The 18,540-nt window shown below is 36.8% G+C and overlaps 3 protein-coding genes and 1 non-coding gene across 4 annotated transcripts; 3 read left to right on the forward strand and 1 right to left on the reverse strand.

The window, feature by feature from the left end:
• Positions 1 to 4,594: 4,594 nt before the first annotated feature.
• On the forward strand, positions 4,595 to 7,574 carry LOC113762271. The gene is made up of 2 exons (XM_027305648.1): positions 4,595 to 5,228; positions 7,164 to 7,574. The coding sequence occupies exons 1-2, from the start codon at positions 4,816 to 4,818 to the stop codon at positions 7,381 to 7,383; spliced, it is 633 nt and encodes a 210-aa protein (XP_027161449.1). The 5' UTR covers positions 4,595 to 4,815; the 3' UTR covers positions 7,384 to 7,574.
• A 1,089-nt stretch (positions 7,575 to 8,663) lies between these two features.
• On the forward strand, positions 8,664 to 8,736 carry TRNAE-CUC. The gene has a single exon. It is a non-coding gene; the product is annotated as a tRNA-Glu (tRNA).
• A 515-nt stretch (positions 8,737 to 9,251) lies between these two features.
• On the reverse strand, positions 9,252 to 13,053 carry LOC113761464. Its single transcript, XM_027304464.1, has 3 exons — positions 12,870 to 13,053; positions 10,529 to 10,843; positions 9,252 to 9,808 (listed from the first exon to the last, which is right to left on the reverse strand). Exons 1-3 carry the CDS (start codon positions 12,964 to 12,966, stop codon positions 9,444 to 9,446), a joined length of 777 nt encoding a protein of 258 aa, XP_027160265.1. The 5' UTR covers positions 12,967 to 13,053; the 3' UTR covers positions 9,252 to 9,443.
• A 188-nt stretch (positions 13,054 to 13,241) lies between these two features.
• Positions 13,242 to 16,562, forward strand: LOC113760716 (pentatricopeptide repeat-containing protein DOT4, chloroplastic-like). The gene has a single exon (XM_027303397.1). It carries the CDS (start codon positions 13,268 to 13,270, stop codon positions 15,905 to 15,907), a length of 2,640 nt encoding a protein of 879 aa, XP_027159198.1. The 5' UTR covers positions 13,242 to 13,267; the 3' UTR covers positions 15,908 to 16,562.
• The last annotated feature ends 1,978 nt before the right edge of the window (positions 16,563 to 18,540 follow it).

Consider the following 18,540-nt stretch of genomic DNA (forward strand, 5'->3'; position numbering starts at 1 on the left):
AACTTTCCTAAATTCTCTCAACCATTTTTTAGGAAACTCTCCTAAAATTCTCTCATCCATTTTTAGGACCTTTCCTATATTCTCTCATCCACTTTAGGAAACTCTCCTATATTCTCTTCCTAGATTCTAGGAACACTTTCCTACATTTTCTCCTACATTCTTGTGATTACACTTGTGGAAAGGTTGGTAACGGTTGTTGGACTTGAGCAGCATTTCTCAACTACCTAACCCAACAGGTAAAGGTATTTGGTAAGTCCATTAGAGTGACATCCATATACACGAGTGCGAGTGGAAACACGTAAGGGAGCGAGTGAGGACTGTTCTACTAATTTTTGTTGAGTTTTGCAGGTAATAAAAGTATGAGACAAACGAATGCTCAACTGGAGCTTCACCATCTTGTGCCTAAAGGAGTAAATACTGTGGCCTTGCGTGAGATAACTGAGCAATTGGAAATCATCAAAGCTCAAAAAAATGATTGGTTTTATACACGTTGTCATATCAAGGAGAAAGTTTGCAGCTTAGCCATTGATAAGGGTTGTGAAGTTAATCTCGCAAGTACTGTCTTGGTTGAGAAATTGAATCTTCCAACCATTGATCATCTTCGACCTTACAAGTTGCAAAGTGATAGTGGTGATATTTGGATTACTAAGCACACACTTGTTCCTTTTCGTATTGGTCAATACGTGGATGAGGTGTTGTGTGATGTGGTTCCCATTCAAGTGACGCATGTGCTGTTGGGACAATGGTGGATGTTTAATCGAGAAGTCAAATATGATGGATATACTAATAAGTATTCCTTCACATTTAATGGCCGTCGTACCAGGCTTGTGTCGCTTAACTCTAAGCAACTTTGTATTGATCTAGCATACATGAAGAGTGAGCATGAGCGTTATAGTATGAAGAAAGAGCTGGAGGAGAAAATTGTGACTGAAGAGGTAAAATTCGAGGGAGTTGAAAAGGAGAAAGAGGTTGAGAATAATGAGGGGAAAAAGTCAGCTACTGAGCATGAACAAGAGATTAAAAATTCTAAGAGTAAGCTGATTGTGAGAAAGGATGTGAGATCATATGTTTTTTCTAACGATCTTGACTCTACTTTGTTTAGTGTTTCTACTTTTATGCAGGTTAAGCAAGGAAAAATTGAGTTGATCTTGGCATGTTCTATGCCTAAATCCATTGGTGAATATCAAACTTTTCATGGAGTTTGCACCTTAAGTGTTGTCTCTCTTTATCATCCACTGATGTTCAACGTCAACCATGAGCCTGATTTGCTTGTTGGGAGGAATAATGAAGTTTCAAAGGGAGTTTCTACACTTGAAACTTGTTATACATTTCCTTCTTATTTTGTTGGTGACAATCCTTTCCTCATTGGTCCAAATTCTGATTCCTTACAACCTGATTTTATTCTTCAATTTGAAGGTTCAGAAGCTGCCTATCTCGATCTTACTCCATTTGTGCAAGATAGGCCATACCAACAACAACTTGCAATGAATTTTGTAACTTTGCAAAATCATGTCCGGGGCTTTTCTAACCTGATTGAGCATCACTATGAAGATCCTTATCTTGTGAATGTGAATGGTAAGCTATCAAGTGATTTTATACCTACAAATGCTAATCGTGTGATTTATTGTGTAGGTCCAAATTCGACCATTCATGACACAGGACTGATTAGAGAGCTTTGGAGTGGTTGGAGTCAAGCCTTGAGTTTTCCATGGCAGATTGTGAGCATTTTCAAGCTAACCAAGAGACATGTGCACCGAATTACAATAATCATGACGTATGCAAGTATCATCCATTCTAAGAGAGCCAATATGTGGAGATTTGAAGTTTGATACAGCCAACTCTTGTAGTACCATTCATTTCCAAACACGATTTGAGGACAAATCTTTTTTTTAAGAGGGGGGGAATGATACGAAATATGGGCCGCTTATGGGCCATGTTTTGGGCTGCAAGAGATTGAATCTTTTAGTAATAGTTAGTAGTTTATTTTCTAGATTTCTATTTTATTTGCTAGGAATAAATTCGGTCCAAGACCTCATGTTGAGTTGGATCCGATTTATAGAGTCTAGGCTCACTATAACTTAAGTTGGTTAATTAGCTTTTATTGGGTTATGTTGGGCCAGCTTAAAGCCTTCATTGGATCGATTATAAGCTGACCATTAGATAGTGGATTTGAGTAGTGGAATCGGGCCAAAGGCCTAGCCTAGCCGAGTTAGGGTTTTCAAGTCACTTTAGGTTTTCAAGTTGTAAGGCTATATATAGCCTAGGTTTTCATTCAATAAGGAGGAGTTCAGATTTTATAAAATATATGTGAGTTATTTCACTCTCTCTTGCCTCAAGAGAATTTCCTTTGAATACTTGAGAATTAATCTCAAGCTGTTCATTGAACTTATCAATCAAGTAGTCTCCTTGATTGTGGCGTTCGTCTATCCATACTTTTGGTTCACTAAATTTGCTAGTCGTGGGTTAAGGAATCTCCTTAGTTCGTGGCTCGTGATTCTAGAAGGGTCAAAGTTCCGCAAAACATCCAAACTTGGTGTTCGTCTAGATCCGTCTCACATCAAAAAGAGCCTTGGTTTTCAAACTATTCAAGGAAGAGGAGGCCAAAATGATACTCAGGATACCAATTAGCTGGGCTAACAGGGAGGATGGGCATTTCTGGTTACATAGTCGTAATGGCCAATATACAGTGGCCTCAGCTTACAAGGAACTAAACAAGAAGGGTGAAGAACAGCAGCAGAAAATGCATACAAGAGGAGAAACCAGCCTAGAGGACCAACACCTGTGGAAACACTTGTGGAAGCTTAAAGTGAAACACAAGCTGAAGATTTTTATCTGGAAATGCCTGAATAAGGCATTACCTGTTAATGAAGTGGTGTTTAGCAGAACCAAGAAAGGATCACCAATATGTGAGAATTGTGGTGAAGCTGTGGAAACTGTAGAACACCTACTATTTCGTTGCAGGATGGCAGAAGAAGCATGGCAAATAGCACCATTGAAATGGGATGGTATTGATGACCAACAAGGGAACTTTAAAAGATGGTGGAATGCTTTAACAGAGGCTAGGAATCGACCTGAAGGGCTGGAACACATTGCACTCACTGTAAACATTTTGTGGCAAATTTGGAAAGCTAGAAATGACTTTGTGTTTCAGAAAAATAGAAGACCAGCAAGTAAAATCATACATCAAGCTCAAGAAGAGTGGCTGGAAATGCAGAGAATCCAACACAGCAAGGACCAGATGAGCATTCCAAAAACAACAGAAGCTGTAGTGCAGCAGGCAGTAACCACAAGTACTGAAAGTCCTATAACCATTTGCCTAGCTTTTGACACTCAGAGAAAAGCAAGTCAGATGGGAATAGGCATAGTGGCAGTGAGGGGAAATGATCAAGTGCTAGCTACATGGGCAGTAAAGGAATATAGCACAGGGAACATTCTCATGGATACTGCAGTGGCCATCAAGCTAGCAATGATAAAGGCAAGGGAGCAGCAATGGAGGAGAATTCAAGTAGCAATCACACAGCGACAGCTTTTGAAGATGATAGAAACCAAAAGGGCTACGGACATTCGACTTCATTCTCATATTGAGGACATCTACGATTTAAGCTCAATGTTTGTGGAATGCTCATTTGTTTTAGCTAGGGGGGAAGTGACGAATAGCTTAGCTAACCTCAGTTTTTATGCGCTAAGCATATTTTTTGATGAGGAATGGTTAAATCCTCAGTGTCGAAGACACTTGTATAGTGCAGCTTGAGCCTTTGCTCATTAGGTGTAAATTTTTACACAAGTTAATATAATTCATTATCGTTTCCGGAAAAAAAAAAAAAAAGATTTATTTAGCATTATCAAAACACTAAGCCCTTCAGCCCTCCTAAAGAAAAATGAGAAAAAAAAATTTGAAATAGAACCAATTAAGTGTCGAATCAATTTTAGAATATGGTGAAGTGGTTGTGTACCTACAAATGATTAGCTAAAAGTTGTCCAAAAGATCAGGAGTGAAGCTGTAGACAAACACTGCCCTTTTGCTTTGATATCTTTATACATACACTTTTGATAAAAAAAACTACATTCACTTCCGCTATTTTTTTGATTTGAATAATTAACAATATTTTTGGACGAATTGTTCATGCATCTAATTATATGCCTCAATAGCTACCATTTTATTATGATTCATATGGAATTTTTACACATTAGTTACATCAGAATTAACACGATGTTATATTGCTCCTACATTTTAAAATTTGACTTTATTGGCAAATTTGGGACAGTTCCAGCCCCTAACCCTAACCAAACTAGAAGAAAAAAAGAAATGCTTCAACTCTATCATAGGTGTATTTGTATCATCAAGTTTCTGATTTGAATTGTATAATCATGGTTACTCTCGTACCTTAAACTAAAGCATTAAACATAAGTTAATTATTCTATACTGTCAGCATAATTTCTTTTTAACTCCACAATCAAAATTCACATAGTATAAGAGTTTCATCTCATGGACTGCAGGGAACAGGTGTAAAAATAAAATAAAATAAAATAAAAACAAAATATCCAATTCCTGAGCCCAGCTGCTTAGATCCACCCTACATGACAACATCCTTGTAAAATTCTTCTGTTGTACTCCAACTTCAACTTCCGCTTGCAGCCTTCTCCCGTTCCCTTCCACGTGTCAGATGCCTATTGGTCAAACGGGCATTCAAATTCAAGAAACTCTGCGTTGCATCTAATACATCAGCTTACCAATCCACCCCAGAAGACTTCCAATTTGATTAATTGGATAAAGATTTATCCAATTGGTTGTCTAATTCATTGTTCAACGCAAATATGGAAAAATCCAAAACATCTGGCGAGAATAGTATTAGTAGTACTAGTACATGTCAGAATTCAAGAGTTTCTGTTGATCAAGAAACCAGAATCACAATAAGGGAAGATGAAAGTTCTGAAAGTGGAGGGGAAAAAAGTGGAGATTGTGGTGAAAAGTCAGAAGGGTTGACTGTAAATAAGGGGTTGAATAATGATTTGGGATTGGAAGAGGATAAATATTCATGTGGGATTGAGGCCAAGCGTGGGAATATCGATGGGGAAAATCAGAGATTATGCAGAATATGCCATTTGAGTAAACCAGAAGATGAGAAGAATTCGATGGATTTGATTGAACTTGGCTGTGGATGCAGAGGTGAACTTGGTTTTGCTCATTCACACTGTGCTGAAGCATGGTTTAAGCTCAGAGGAAATAGGTAGTTATCTTTTTTTTCAAAAATCCAATCTTGGTTGTTTTGTCATCTTTGTGAGTGATGAATTCATATTTTTGGGCATAAGAGTTATGCCGGAATTTTGATTTTAATGCATTATTTGTTTGATTCAGTTATGTCAAAGGGATTTCCTTTGTTATATTCATGCATTAAGTTGTTTGACTTTTGAACTTTTATGTCTTTCTCATCAGTTAATTTAAGCTTGCTTTTCACGTCTAGATTATGATTAGAGAAGTATATTTACTTGATCCAATTCCTAAAAATGGTAGGAGAATACTGACTTGAATGCTATATTCTCTGACAAAAACGATGACCTATGCCTTGGATCACATTATAGTTGTGTAAAGCTCATTAAAGAAGGAATCTTTAGAAGAAGTGTTGAACTTCTTTTATGAGACAATTAATGGGCTGAACTTTTTCCCCTTTGCATTGTAGTCCTCTATTGTTGAACTTCATCCTTTATATATGCATTTTAAATCACATATTGTTTACCAGTATCTCATATTTCCTATATCATCTGCGGTAATTTCTCTAGATTTAATCTGTCTATTGTGTTTCTCTTTTCATTTGCAGTTATTGCTTGTTCTGTGAAGTGCTCATATTGGTTAAGTTGTTGTGTTTCATATCTGGTTTTATGGATCAAAACTGGATAAATGAACAGATACCGGGGTCAAATACCTCAACTCCATGCAAACACATGGAAACCTCTGATAGATACCCAACAAGCCAAGAGTTGACTATTTTTCCTAACAAGTTTTAAGATGTAAAATGAACTTTCAAGCACTTAGGTTCTTTGTATTGCTAGCACTTGTAAATCGCTTCCCTATTTTTGAATTCATGGAGATGACAACTGGAACTCTGTCCCAAGAATGTTTTATACAGTCCAGTTGAAAAAATGTCATGCTTTTACCTGAGCTTATCTTAGTTCTTATAGTTGATGAGCATGAGACAATTGTCCTATGTTCTTCTTTTATAGAGCTTGTGGCATGTCATGATTCATTCCAGGGATTCCCATCAGATATTTCTTCATCAGATTTCTTAAAACTTTCCCTGCTGCATTGGTGATTTATAGCCTAAAGCCATCTTTGTTCCCACTTTTACTGTTAATATGACAATATTTTTTGTTTTGGGTTTGGTAAAAATATTCAGATTAATCAACAGTAACTCCTAATTCTTTCCAGTAACTGTGACATGAAATTCAGTAACTTTGACTCCATTCACTGTTTCAAGGCAGGTCTGCTTGCAACTCGCTTTAAAACCATGCAATATGTTTCCAGTGTTCATATCTGAATCTTGCAGTGTATGTATGTCTTGACTATCATTTTCCCAAAAAAAAAAAAAGCCCAAATAGAAAAAAAAAAAGAAATCTTGCTATTTGTTGTGCAAAAATAACTCATGCAACTGCTGGTTTGCTGTCTTCATGAAAGTCACAATTTTCAATTGAATTACTACATGCCTTTTATCATGAAGATTGACTGTGAACCTTAGCAAGTTGATGAGATGATACAATCCTTTTCTTTCCACCAATTTGCTTGTATGTCTTTTTCTTCAAGGATGATAGTGATAATTTCATATTCTCCTTCTTACTGCTAGTTTTGATAGTAAACTGTCTGGACTGACTATTTCATGCTTGAATTGTAGTCCATGTAAGAGATCACCTTTCATGTAAACAATATTGATCCTGGAGGCACTGTGTTTCTTGAAAAATTACTACATGGATATTTTGAAGTACTTAGTTTCTTTTCTTTTCTTTTTTTCTCCTTCTTGTCTTACGATGAAGAATGCAGTTTTAGTATTCACTCTTTTGTACGCGAAGTAGTGTAGTAACATTTTGGACAGCAGAACTGCTTGCAATTACTTTGAGATTCTGTGAATTATCTGCAATTTGCGGTTAAGCTGTTCTATTGTTCATCCATGCAGATTATGTGAAATTTGTGGCGAGACTGCCAAAAATGTTACAGGTGTCAGTGATAATAGATTCCTGGAAGAGTGGAATGAGCAGGGAATAACTAATGGTGCTGCTGTCTCATCCGGAAGAAGAAGAGGATGTTTGCATAGCCAACCATTGTGTAACTTCTTGATGGCATGCTTAGTAATAGCATTTGTGCTCCCATGGTTTTTCCGTGTAAATATGTTTTGATGAGTAAATATAACATACATATTCTTTCCTGTACGTGAAAAATCATTTCTTCTGCCTCTTGAGTCCTGACAGTGCAAGTCATTCGAAAGATTGCAATTGTTTTGTATTGGCTACGTACATTTGCCAAACACTTAGGCCCCACAGATATTCAAGTTTTGAAGTCTTGTTATACATCTTCCGGGATTTTGGCAGCCATGAGGCTAGACTTATTTGTGCCCACTATTTGGCATCGGCATAGATTTCTGTTAACTGGAACACGTAGTCCTTGTTATTTAATTGGAGCAATGAGGCCCTTTGTCATTAAGAATGTGTTTTGGTATTCATCCTGCTTTGTGCTTGTTTTCTTAAGAAAATCCCAGAGCTTGTTACATACTCTTTATGCTTCTTCTTGTCCTTGTGAACATATTTGTACACTGAAAGATGTTTAGATGTGGGTTGCATGTCTGCTCCTTAATCCTCTATACGCAACCTGTTCCGCTCTGCTCTGTCCAACTTAATTCATCTCTTTTGAACCAAACCAAGACTCGACAATAATTTTGTCTTCAAGCTGATACCCTTTTGTAAAAGAAAAATTTCATGTTGCGTCGATTTCAACTGGAAAATTTGATAATGGACGTATACCTGTTGTTATGATCAGAGAAAAAAACAGCTGAAGGTGCAATTTGCTTCAGTTTACATGGTGGTTCAACAGCATTTGCCGTCTCCAAATGCTTTAGCAGTTTCCTGGCATTTGCTGCTTCTATCTTGCCTCAACTTCCTCATACTCTGGACAAGAATTCTGGTAAGGTAACCAGTGGTAAACTGGAGCAGCACAGGAGGATATGCATCTTCTGCGTTCTGTTACTGCGTCTATGTTGCAACTCTCCACATTAGCCTCTTGAATGATAGCAGCTTTCTGAAAATTAAACATTGGGAAAAAAAAAAAAAAAAAAAAAGGAATTTCAAGAGCTCATTTTCTTTTAAGAACTTGAAATCATTATTGTTATCATTCTGCTTTCTCTTTTTCCTTCTAAAGGAGAGATGAAGGTTGGGTTACAAATAAAGCCTCAAGAATTGAATGCTATCAGGAATTAAATGACCATTTTTTGGGGAGAGTGAAAATGGATGACTTCACCACAATATCTACATTTGAAGTTGAAAAAATTGTAAACCAAACTGCAGAAAAAAGAAGAAAACTTTGATATATGCAAAAGAAGGTAACAAGAGAAATCCGTACTGCGACTTAGGTGTGGTTAAGTGTATGATATGAAGATAATTCTAGGTAGAGCTTCACCAACAAATCCGTTGTAGTCTAGGTGGTTAGGATACTCGGCTCTCACCCGAGAGACCCGGGTTCAAGTCCCGGCAACGGAAATTTTTGGCTGGTTTTCAACATTTTTCACTATTCAGTCCTCACTGCTCTTTTTCTTTTTCTTTTTTATTAAACATTCTTTTGTAGGAAAGGACTAGAGGGTCTCTGCATTGGGTTTCTAATTTGTTTGAAATTGGCCCATATACTCAAATTGATTTGGATGAAATATTTTTCTTTACGCAACTTCATCCCTATTTTTCTTTTAATCTATTCTTAGACTGTATCAATCAAATTATTTTTAAATTAAATCTAATTTCGTACCCACAAAAAAAAGAGTTAAATCTAGTTTGTACTCAGTAGTAACATGTTTGAAAATGGTATTTCAAACTGATAAAGCCATATCGAAACTACAATTTTTTTTTTTTTGTTTCTTGATACTTGACTGAACTAGTATACAACCTAAATTGCACATACAAATGACTTGAATTTTTTGAGGTAATACCTCAGTTAACTTTAATCAGTTATAATTAAATTGCATGTAAATATGTCATTTACCTTTAATCTAGTCACTCAATCATTGGCAAGGAACTAATGCATTACTAAAACATTCATCAGGCCATAATACATTCACTGACACAATCTACTCTGCCACACAAAAGAATTAAAGAGAAACAGGGAAATTGAAAGGTCCTAGATGGAGGATAAAAAGCTAATGGCAGCAGGATCGGATCTGTAAAAACAAAAATTTCGTTTCCCATACATGACAAATTTATGATGTGATAAGCAACTTCACCAGTTCGGCCTTTCTAAGTTTTGAGTAGCCTTTGATTCCTTTAGATTTTGCAAGTTCTTTAAGCTCAGGAAGTTTCATGTCCTCAACTTTCTGCAGAGCTAATCCTTTCAATTCTGGAATTTCCGTTTCCTTCTTATAATCTGCAGCAGGCACCTGATCACTTCTAAGGTCAGCTGGTACTCCTCTGTTTGACAGAGGAATTGGGGACCTCCTCACAAAAGTAGATGGTGGACGAGTTAACTTTGAGTCCACCACTGATGAATAATTGGCTTTCTGTTCCTTCCTTAGTGAACCTCGCTGCCGAGCCAAAATCTTGTCCCCATCTTTCGTAGCAGTTTTCCCTAACAAATGCATATAAGTTTTAGCAAAAAGGTGAAGTAGTAAACCGTGAAATCTTGATTGTGACATAAAGATCAGAGTGCCTCTGTTAATTTATAACAAGTTTAAATAATGTCTGTTTTTCAGAGTCCTTTTGCACGGTGATATGATGTGTATTTGGAACACTGAATTTTGATAGGAGCTACCTAAACATTTACTGCAAATAGTTCTTCAAATTTTGCATGGTTGGGGCAGTTGACGTCCATAGTAGCTTCCTGATCAGTAAAGAATTGGCATGTTTGTACCTCCCTCTGAAGAAGAATAAGGAATTAAGGCTATGTTTTCGCTCTTTCTTTAGCTGGTATACAGGAGGACATTTCTAACCTATGAGCTGATTCTTTTAAGACGTATTTCCCTAATATCTCCGCAGCAAAAATTTTACCTTAACCACCTGAGCATCTATGATATTCTCTCTCTCTCTCTCTACACTAACTTTTCCAAAAGAACAAACCAAATAAATGGAGAAAAAAAAAGGAGGAAGGATGAATCTAATGCAGCTAAACTTATGTATGTCTATCAGTTCTATCAGTTGCAAGATTAATATGTCAAGAAACTGCTATAGGTTTCTTTTGCATGCTTAGCACTACACAGATTGGATAAGATGTTATGATTAAAGACCTAGAAAATCAAGAACTATATTTACTGTTCCGCCCCAAATTAGTTAAAGGCAACCATTGTCATACCTTTTGTTCTTGACTGACGAAGAACTTCCAAAACTGAATCCGCAGAGGACCCATCTTCAGATGGTTGGGAACTTCTCTTTTTCGAATTTGCAGACCCCTTTGAGATAGAGGATTGAATTCGTCTAAAAAGAGAAATGATCTCTTCCCGATTTCTGGAGGATTGATTTTCCTTATTCTCATCCCCTTTTGGTATTCTTCCTAGGCCAGGACTATGAGGAGATACACCTTTCCTATCACCATCAGCTTGTTTGCTGGAAACGACTGGATAATAAATATCCCTATTAGAGGCAAACAGTAGAGGTCCATCTGTAAACTCTGCCAAATTCAACAAGCTGCATCAAGAGATGATACCTCAGTTTCAATATCCAAAAGTTCACTTTTGTACAGATGCTTGCTAGCGAGACATCACAACCAAAAAAACAGTACAGAAGCGATACATAAGCAAGAAGTTTGTGTATGATCATACGCTTCTACCAGATTATTCTATTCCACCTCTTAAAAAAGAAAAGAGACTTGACAGCTAATGACAGCTCAACCAATCAAGACGTAAATGAGATTAGCCAACAAGGTTTAGAATATATTGCAGCATTATCATGCCAAAGCGCATAGAAAGATGACTAAGTGCTCATTCACATTGTTATGGAGGTATTGACACAAGCAGAAAAACATGTTTGTAATAGGAAACAGCTCATTGAAAGTAATCTCATATAATAGGATATACTGATTCCAAGTCATTCATCTTTGGTGATAAATGGATAGCATACCAACATTACACACGAGTATGGTGTCTCTCTCTGATATGAACAAAAATTTAGCGCTAGCCAGATTGATCTTTAACTCAAACTCCAGATTTCTTGCCCTCAAATTCAAGGACAGCAATAACACCAAATTTTCAAATTTTCCATCTTTTGATCCAAACAAGCAACAAGAAATTACGAAATATAAATTCTACTAGCAGAGGTCAGGTAAAGAAACTTGTCGAGTCAAAACATATTGCAGTAACAAGGCAACTAAGTCTTCCCAGCCACATCATACAAGGAGCTGGGCTTGGACTAATTTGGGTCTGTGACCACGCTGTCTCTATAATCATCAACTTAGGACTAGGATTTAACTGGTGAGCTGACATAATTATTGCCAAAATTTAGAATCAAGCACCAAAGTTCAGCTGGTTGTACATTTAAATATTGTTAGGGAATAGTGTACAAGAGCAGCAAGTGGATGAAAAATAGCATCTCGCTAAGTTCCATAGCTGCCAGAACAGCCTACAGCTTAGAGAAATTTGTGGTCTATAGTCCGAAGACATGTAGCAAAGTTATTAGAAGCAGCCTTCAGCCACTAGCTAGAATATCTGAGCATGGAATTTTGTTTGTAGTCGATATAGTTAGATCCAAATCTGTCCACTGATGAAAACTACCTATTGGTAGCATGATCAAAATCAAATGGACTGGCATGTCAGTTCCAAATGGAATCGCATAGCAGCAAAATCTCGCAAGACAAACCTTGAAGATGATCTGTATAGATAGGAAGTGCTGTCAACAAAACATCTAACACAGAGGACGATGAAAATCTTGTATTGATAGCAATGAGCAAGAAGCGTACACTTGAAAGAACCGAAGCTTTGAGTGTAGGTGAGAATAGGTGATTTCAGGAATGCTGAACAGTTTTTATTGATTCGCATGAAGAGAAATTCAGAAGATATATTAGGTGCAAAATTGCAAATACTGACAGACCGAAAATCGAGCCACAGACTAATTTAAGTGGGATAGCAAATCACATAATTCCATAAGTTCAAAAGGCTTAACCACTTAATAATGGTTGGAATAAGGTGGAAGAGCAAGCAGATTTGAATGTGTTTATACATTGCTTAAGTGGATTCTTTCGGAGAATGTTCTGCTTAATCAATCTTCAGCATTCTTCATCAGAAGAAGCTTCCACTAGCATAGACTATCCAATCCAGTATGTAATTCCATTGCATTCTGCATTGTCAATTGAATAAAAGTTTCACCATCTTTACCACCTTTTACAAATTCTTAACCATGGCAGTCGGATCATAACCTTTTTAATCAAGCATACCAGCAATCAAAAAAATTTCAGGAGGCAGAATATTGATCCCCAGAATGAACTATCCACCAACAATTCATACTCCCAAATGCATATATCATTGTCACGGCAAAATCCCAATAGCATATAATCACCTGAATATGAACATTACACGTACTTGGGAGAAAACACAAAAGATATTGAAAAAGATGACAACAGTAATCATAAAATTTCAAAATATATTCACAAACATGCCATAGAAATCATTGAAATTAATTGATGAGGAACATTTAAATTGTACCTTTTACTTTGAGAGGAAAAAACTCGCTTTTGCTCAAGGCAGAGAAAGATGACAAGTGAAATATAGAAGACTGAAAACAAAAAGCAACTACACTCATAATTCTTTGTTTCTTCAAAACCTCAGCAGATTCTCTATGGAATCCTATTCTTAGATCTTTAAGGATTAGATTGACTCTAAAAATTGGTTCTGGTAGCACCACAGCATTGTACTTGTCATACGTGTATATTTGACGTCCACTATCCTTCTTTGGCACACACCACTTCTGGGCGCGTAATTTCACGCGCCTTCTTTGGAGTGCTCCTGCGGTTCTGTAGTGGCCTATTTGGTGGTTCATTTACTGGGCTCTGCATTTTGCCGCCAATTTTTCTCATTTTGAAGAGACTTGAAGAGCAAAATCCATGTTGTTAACGACCAAAACATCCTCAACAGGCTTCTGGGTTTGTCCTTTTGCAAATAATTCTAGAGAAAAGCCACTGAAATATGGCACTTCTCAGGCTTTCCCAGGGAACCCATATTCAAGAACCTCTCTTTTTCCCTCAAGCGTTAGTAATATTTCTATTGGTCTTCCACCTAAAGCTAGCTTTTTGTCTGCTAACAGAACAAGAAATATTCGTAGTATTGATAACAATACTGAAATTATCAAATTTTGTGAATTGGGTAATCTTGATAAGGCCATGGAATTGTTGTTGAAGTGTGAAAAATTGAAACTTGATGCAAAAACTTATTGTTCTTTGTTGCAACTGTGTGCTGAGTATAAGTCAATTGATAATGGTAGGGAAGTTCATTCAATTATTGAGAGAAATTGTATTGAAACTGGTGGTGTTTTGGAGTCTAAACTTGTGTTTATGTATGTGAGTTGTGGGGATTTGATTGAAGGGAGAAGGATTTTTGATAGAACTGAAAGTGAGAACGTTTTCCTTTGGAATTTATTGATGAATGAGTATGCAAAGATCGGCAATTTTAAGGAAAGTGTAAATATGTATTATAGGATGCTGGAATTGGGAATAGAGATGAATTCTTATACGTTTTCTTGCATTTCGAAATGTTTTGCAGCTTTAGAAAATGTAGTTGAGGGGGAAAAGATCCATGAGAAAATTTTGAAATTGGGATTTGGTTCTTATAGTGCTGTTGTGAACTCGTTGATTAGCTTTTACTTCAAGTGTGGAAGGAGTGCAAGTGGGCAGAAGTTGTTTGATGAAATGTGTGAAAGAGATGTTGTATCTTGGAATTCTATGATAAGTGGTTATGTGGCAAATGGACTTGCCGTAAAGGGGATAAAGTTTTTCATGGAAATGCTACGTTTGGGAGTTGACGTTGATTTGGCTTCTATGGTCAGTGTCCTTGCAGCCTGTGCTAGCATCATGGACATTTTGCTGAGTAGAGCCATTCATGCTTACGCTGTAAAAGCAGGTTTTGATCTAAAAATGCCATTTACGAATACCTTGCTGGATGTGTACGCTAAATGTGGTGATATGGATGGGGCAGTTTGTGTTTTTGAAAACATGGGTGAACAAAATATTGTATCATGGACCTCCATGATTGCAGGGTATGCTAGAGAAGGATTATCTTATGAAGCTATTGAATTGTTTCATGAAATGAGAAAGAACGGCATAGATCCTGATGTTTTTACTGTAACAAGTATCCTTCATGCTTGTGCCTGTAGTGGTTCATTGGAAAGTGGAATGAAAGTGCATGCCTACATCAAAGAAAAGAATATGGAAACAAATTTAGTGGTGTCTAACGCTCTCATGGACATGTATGCAAAATGTGGAAGTATGGAAAATGCTGAAGCTGTTTTCTATCAGATGCCTGCAAAGGATATTGTATCATGGAATACAATGATAGGAGGTTATTCAAAGAACTCTCTGGCTAATGAAGCATTCAGTTTGTTTGCTAAAATGCAACCTCACAAAAGGCCAGATGAAGTAACAGTAACATGCATCCTTCCTGCTTGTGCCAGCCTAGCAGCTTTGGATAGAGGCCGGGAAATCCATGGCTACATCCTGAGAAATGGGTTGTCTTCTGACCATTTTGTTGTTAATGCACTTATTGACATGTATGTAAAGTGTGGTGCATTAGTCATGGCCAAATTACTATTCCGTAAGATTTTATCAAAGGATCTGGTTTCTTGGACGATAATGATAGCAGGTTATGCCATGCATGGGTTTGGGACTGAAGCTGTTGCAACCTTTCGGAAAATGAGGCAAGCTGGTATTGAACCTGATGAAGTTTCTTTTATTTCCATTCTCTATGCTTGTAGTCATTCGGGATTACTGGATGAAAGTTGGAGATTCTTTAATATAATGAGAAATGAGTTTTACATCGAACCCAACCTAGAGCACTATACTTGTATGGTAGATCTTCTGGCCCGTGCTGGGAAACTATCTAAGGCATACAAGTTCATCAAGGGCATGCCAATTGAACCTGATGCAACAGTATGGGGAGCTCTGCTTTGTGGGTGTAGAATTTATCATGATGTAGATATGGCTGAGAAAGTTGCAGAACATGTATTTGAGCTAGAGCCGGAAAACACTGGACATTATGTACTTCTAGCAAATATTTATGCAGAGGCAGAAAAATGGGAAGAAGTAAAAAGGTTGCAGGAAAAGATAGGCAAGCGTGCCTTGAAAAAGAACTCAGGTTGTAGTTGGATTGAGATCAGGGGCAAAGCTTATATCTTTGTTTCTGGTGATAGTGCATACCCGCAGGCCCAAAGCATTAAATTCTTGTTACGAGATCTGAGAAGGAAAATGAATGAACAAGGCCACTTTTCCAAACAGAAGTATGCACTAATCAATGAAGATGAGATGGAGAAGGAAGTAGCTCTCTGTGGTCACAGTGAGAAATCGGCTATGGCCTTTGGGGTATTAAGTTTGCCACCTGGCAAAACTATACGAGTCACTAAGAATCTCCGAATATGTGGTGACTGCCACGAGATGGCTAAATTCATTTCCAAAATGCTTGGAAGGGAGATTCTCTTGAGAGATTCTAGTCGCTTCCACCATTTCAAGGATGGGTCTTGCTCTTGCAGAGGTTAGTCTCGAACTGCTAGCAGGTTGTGGAACGAGTAAAAGGTGGACTCATGGAGGCAGTTACTTATTTCATGGTTATGACATTGTGGAGATGATTGCTACAATCAATCTCAAAATTGCAGCAAGTTACGTCTGTTACTTCTTTGCTGCTTCATATTTCTGAAAGCGTTCAAAGACTATAGTATTACCAGTTGAGCATTCAGATTTCTGATCAACATTCTGACGACCTTCCTCTTGCTAATGCAATGCCTCATCCATGGTGCTTTAGACTGGTACCGTAAAGCGATCAATCACTACACCGGGAAAAAGAAAAGATGGTAAATCTGATCCAGAAAGATAGCATCGGCCTGGAAGTAACAGTTGTACTCAGACTTGTACAAATGATGAGCTAAGTTGAATTGGCAGTGTTGCTGAATAAAGCTGGTGAAAGGTTAAGGATCATCTGCCTCAAAATAGGTATATTGCTTCCAACTGTGTTCCTACATTCTAAGGGTACTTATGATCCTAGAATGATCACTGGAAATTTGTATTCATAAATTGAACGAGTCATTGTATTCCTAGGGAATAAATACCAATCTAGATAATAGGCCTCATATGTTCAGAAATGAAAAATTGGCAGACTATATCATTGCAACTAAGCAGATCCTTTACATTTCCTTCATGGAGTAGCTCTCAGAATCCTTTCTTTCTTCCATGAAAAGATTCCGAGTCTTTATCCAGAATGAGTATTGGTTGATTAGTTAATCTCCAAAGCTCTTCAAAGTGCATGCATCCTGAAAATTATCCTTTTCATATCTGTTTATAACACTTGAAAATAGAGAGTCTAAAAAAATGCCGGAAATTTGGATTTCTACTAAGCACAGAAAACTATATTTGCTTATTTCTATATCCAAATTCCTCACCAATCTTTTTTTTTTCAATTTTTGTTTATGACACTTCCTTTGAATTTTTTAATAATGTGAAAGGACAAAACTACACTTATCTTTTGTTCAAGTTTCAACTTAAGAAGATGGAGTTGTTGTAAATGCAAAGAGTAATAGGGATGTCTTGTTTCGTCCTTCTACATGATTCAAAAAGTCAAGGAGAGTGGCAAGTATCCAAATTAAGACAAATGTGAACAATTTACGAGAGCAAAGGGGTCTATTTTGCTGTTTTTCCCTATCATATCCTCTCATGCAAAAGAAAATCATTCCAACTATCATTGTCATACAGTTTCATTGTGTTTAGAATGCAATTACTTTTAGGCCATGTACATGATTCCATCTTGCCAATGAAGGTTTAGACTACTGGGACCTTGTGAGCAATAGATTTTGGCATCAAATTTGACTATTAGTTTTATATTCACAACATAGTAGTAGAATTAGTTTTAGGGTGTTTAATAACCCAATTCAATACTTAAATTTAATAGATTTAAATTTTAATATGTTCATGCGCGTTTAATAATAAAAAATTGAACATCTAAATCAATTAAGTAACGTTGAATTTTCTAAGTGATAAGTGACTTATCATTTAATGTGATATACACTCAAATGTATCAAATTTAGTACTTAACAATTCAATAATTTAATGTATTCAAATTTTATTTTATCAAATGTACCTTTAGTCTTTGTGTTTTTTTTAAGAGGATTAATAGTAATTCTCCACTTACCCATTTTGATAACTTGAAGTCGTGTCCTGTCAGTTACAGTTGAAGCGTTTTATCCATTAGGCTGAGCTTCGTTGTCATGCTTTGTGTTGTTGAACAAGAATAGGAACAATATTCTTATTCTGACTAACCAAAGAGAAAAGGGGAAAAAAAAGCACATAAAGAAAATCCCACCCTTATCCTGGACCACGTTCCTAGAAACGCAAACGTAGTAATCTGTTGCCAAGAAAAGTATGGGAAATTAAGTGAGGAAACTTGTTTACTTTCTCTTGCTTCTGTGTTTAATTCGTCCACATAATTGTAACATTTTCCAATCCTTTTTAAGTCCTGCAACTACCTAGTTAAGTTAATCAAATCTGAGTTTAATGTACTAGAATTCGATCCTAGTACCACCAGCCCTCTTTATTTACTAGCCTAATTCCAGCTTTATTGACGTTAGGTGAGTTCGTCATTTACATGTTCTTGACATGCAAAAATCCAAAGATAGTTAGAGGTCTCCTCGATTTCTGAATTCAAGATCTCTTAGTGAAATTAATCCAATCGAGTCTAAACCTTCTCTGCACCAGCCTATATTTTAGTGTAATTGAAGTTAGGTAAATTCGTCATTTATATGTTCTTGACATGCAATTATAGTAGGAAGTCTCCTCCTTATTGGCCCCCATTCTACATTAATTAAAGAAGGCAGGTAAATTTATCATGTAACATGACGCTAATAAAAGTATATTGGGGGGATTCCCTCCCTTGCTCAGTTGATCAATCATCTACTACTATTTGAGGAGTTTTCTTTCCTCTCCAACCCACATATTCCATTATTTGACCTTTGCTAAATTCATCGCAGCTTCCCTTTTCTACCTAGTAAACTCATAATTTACTTTCATAAGAAATAAGATTTTTTCCTCTTCCTCCCGTCCACATTCTACATTCATTGATATGTGAGCAAAACTCATTATGTAGGACAAGGGTACAATTTCCTCTTCCCTCTAAAACACATCCT

This window comes from Coffea eugenioides, chromosome 2 (assembly GCF_003713205.1).
Source record: "Coffea eugenioides isolate CCC68of chromosome 2, Ceug_1.0, whole genome shotgun sequence".
Lineage (NCBI taxonomy): Eukaryota > Viridiplantae > Streptophyta > Magnoliopsida > Gentianales > Rubiaceae > Coffea > Coffea eugenioides.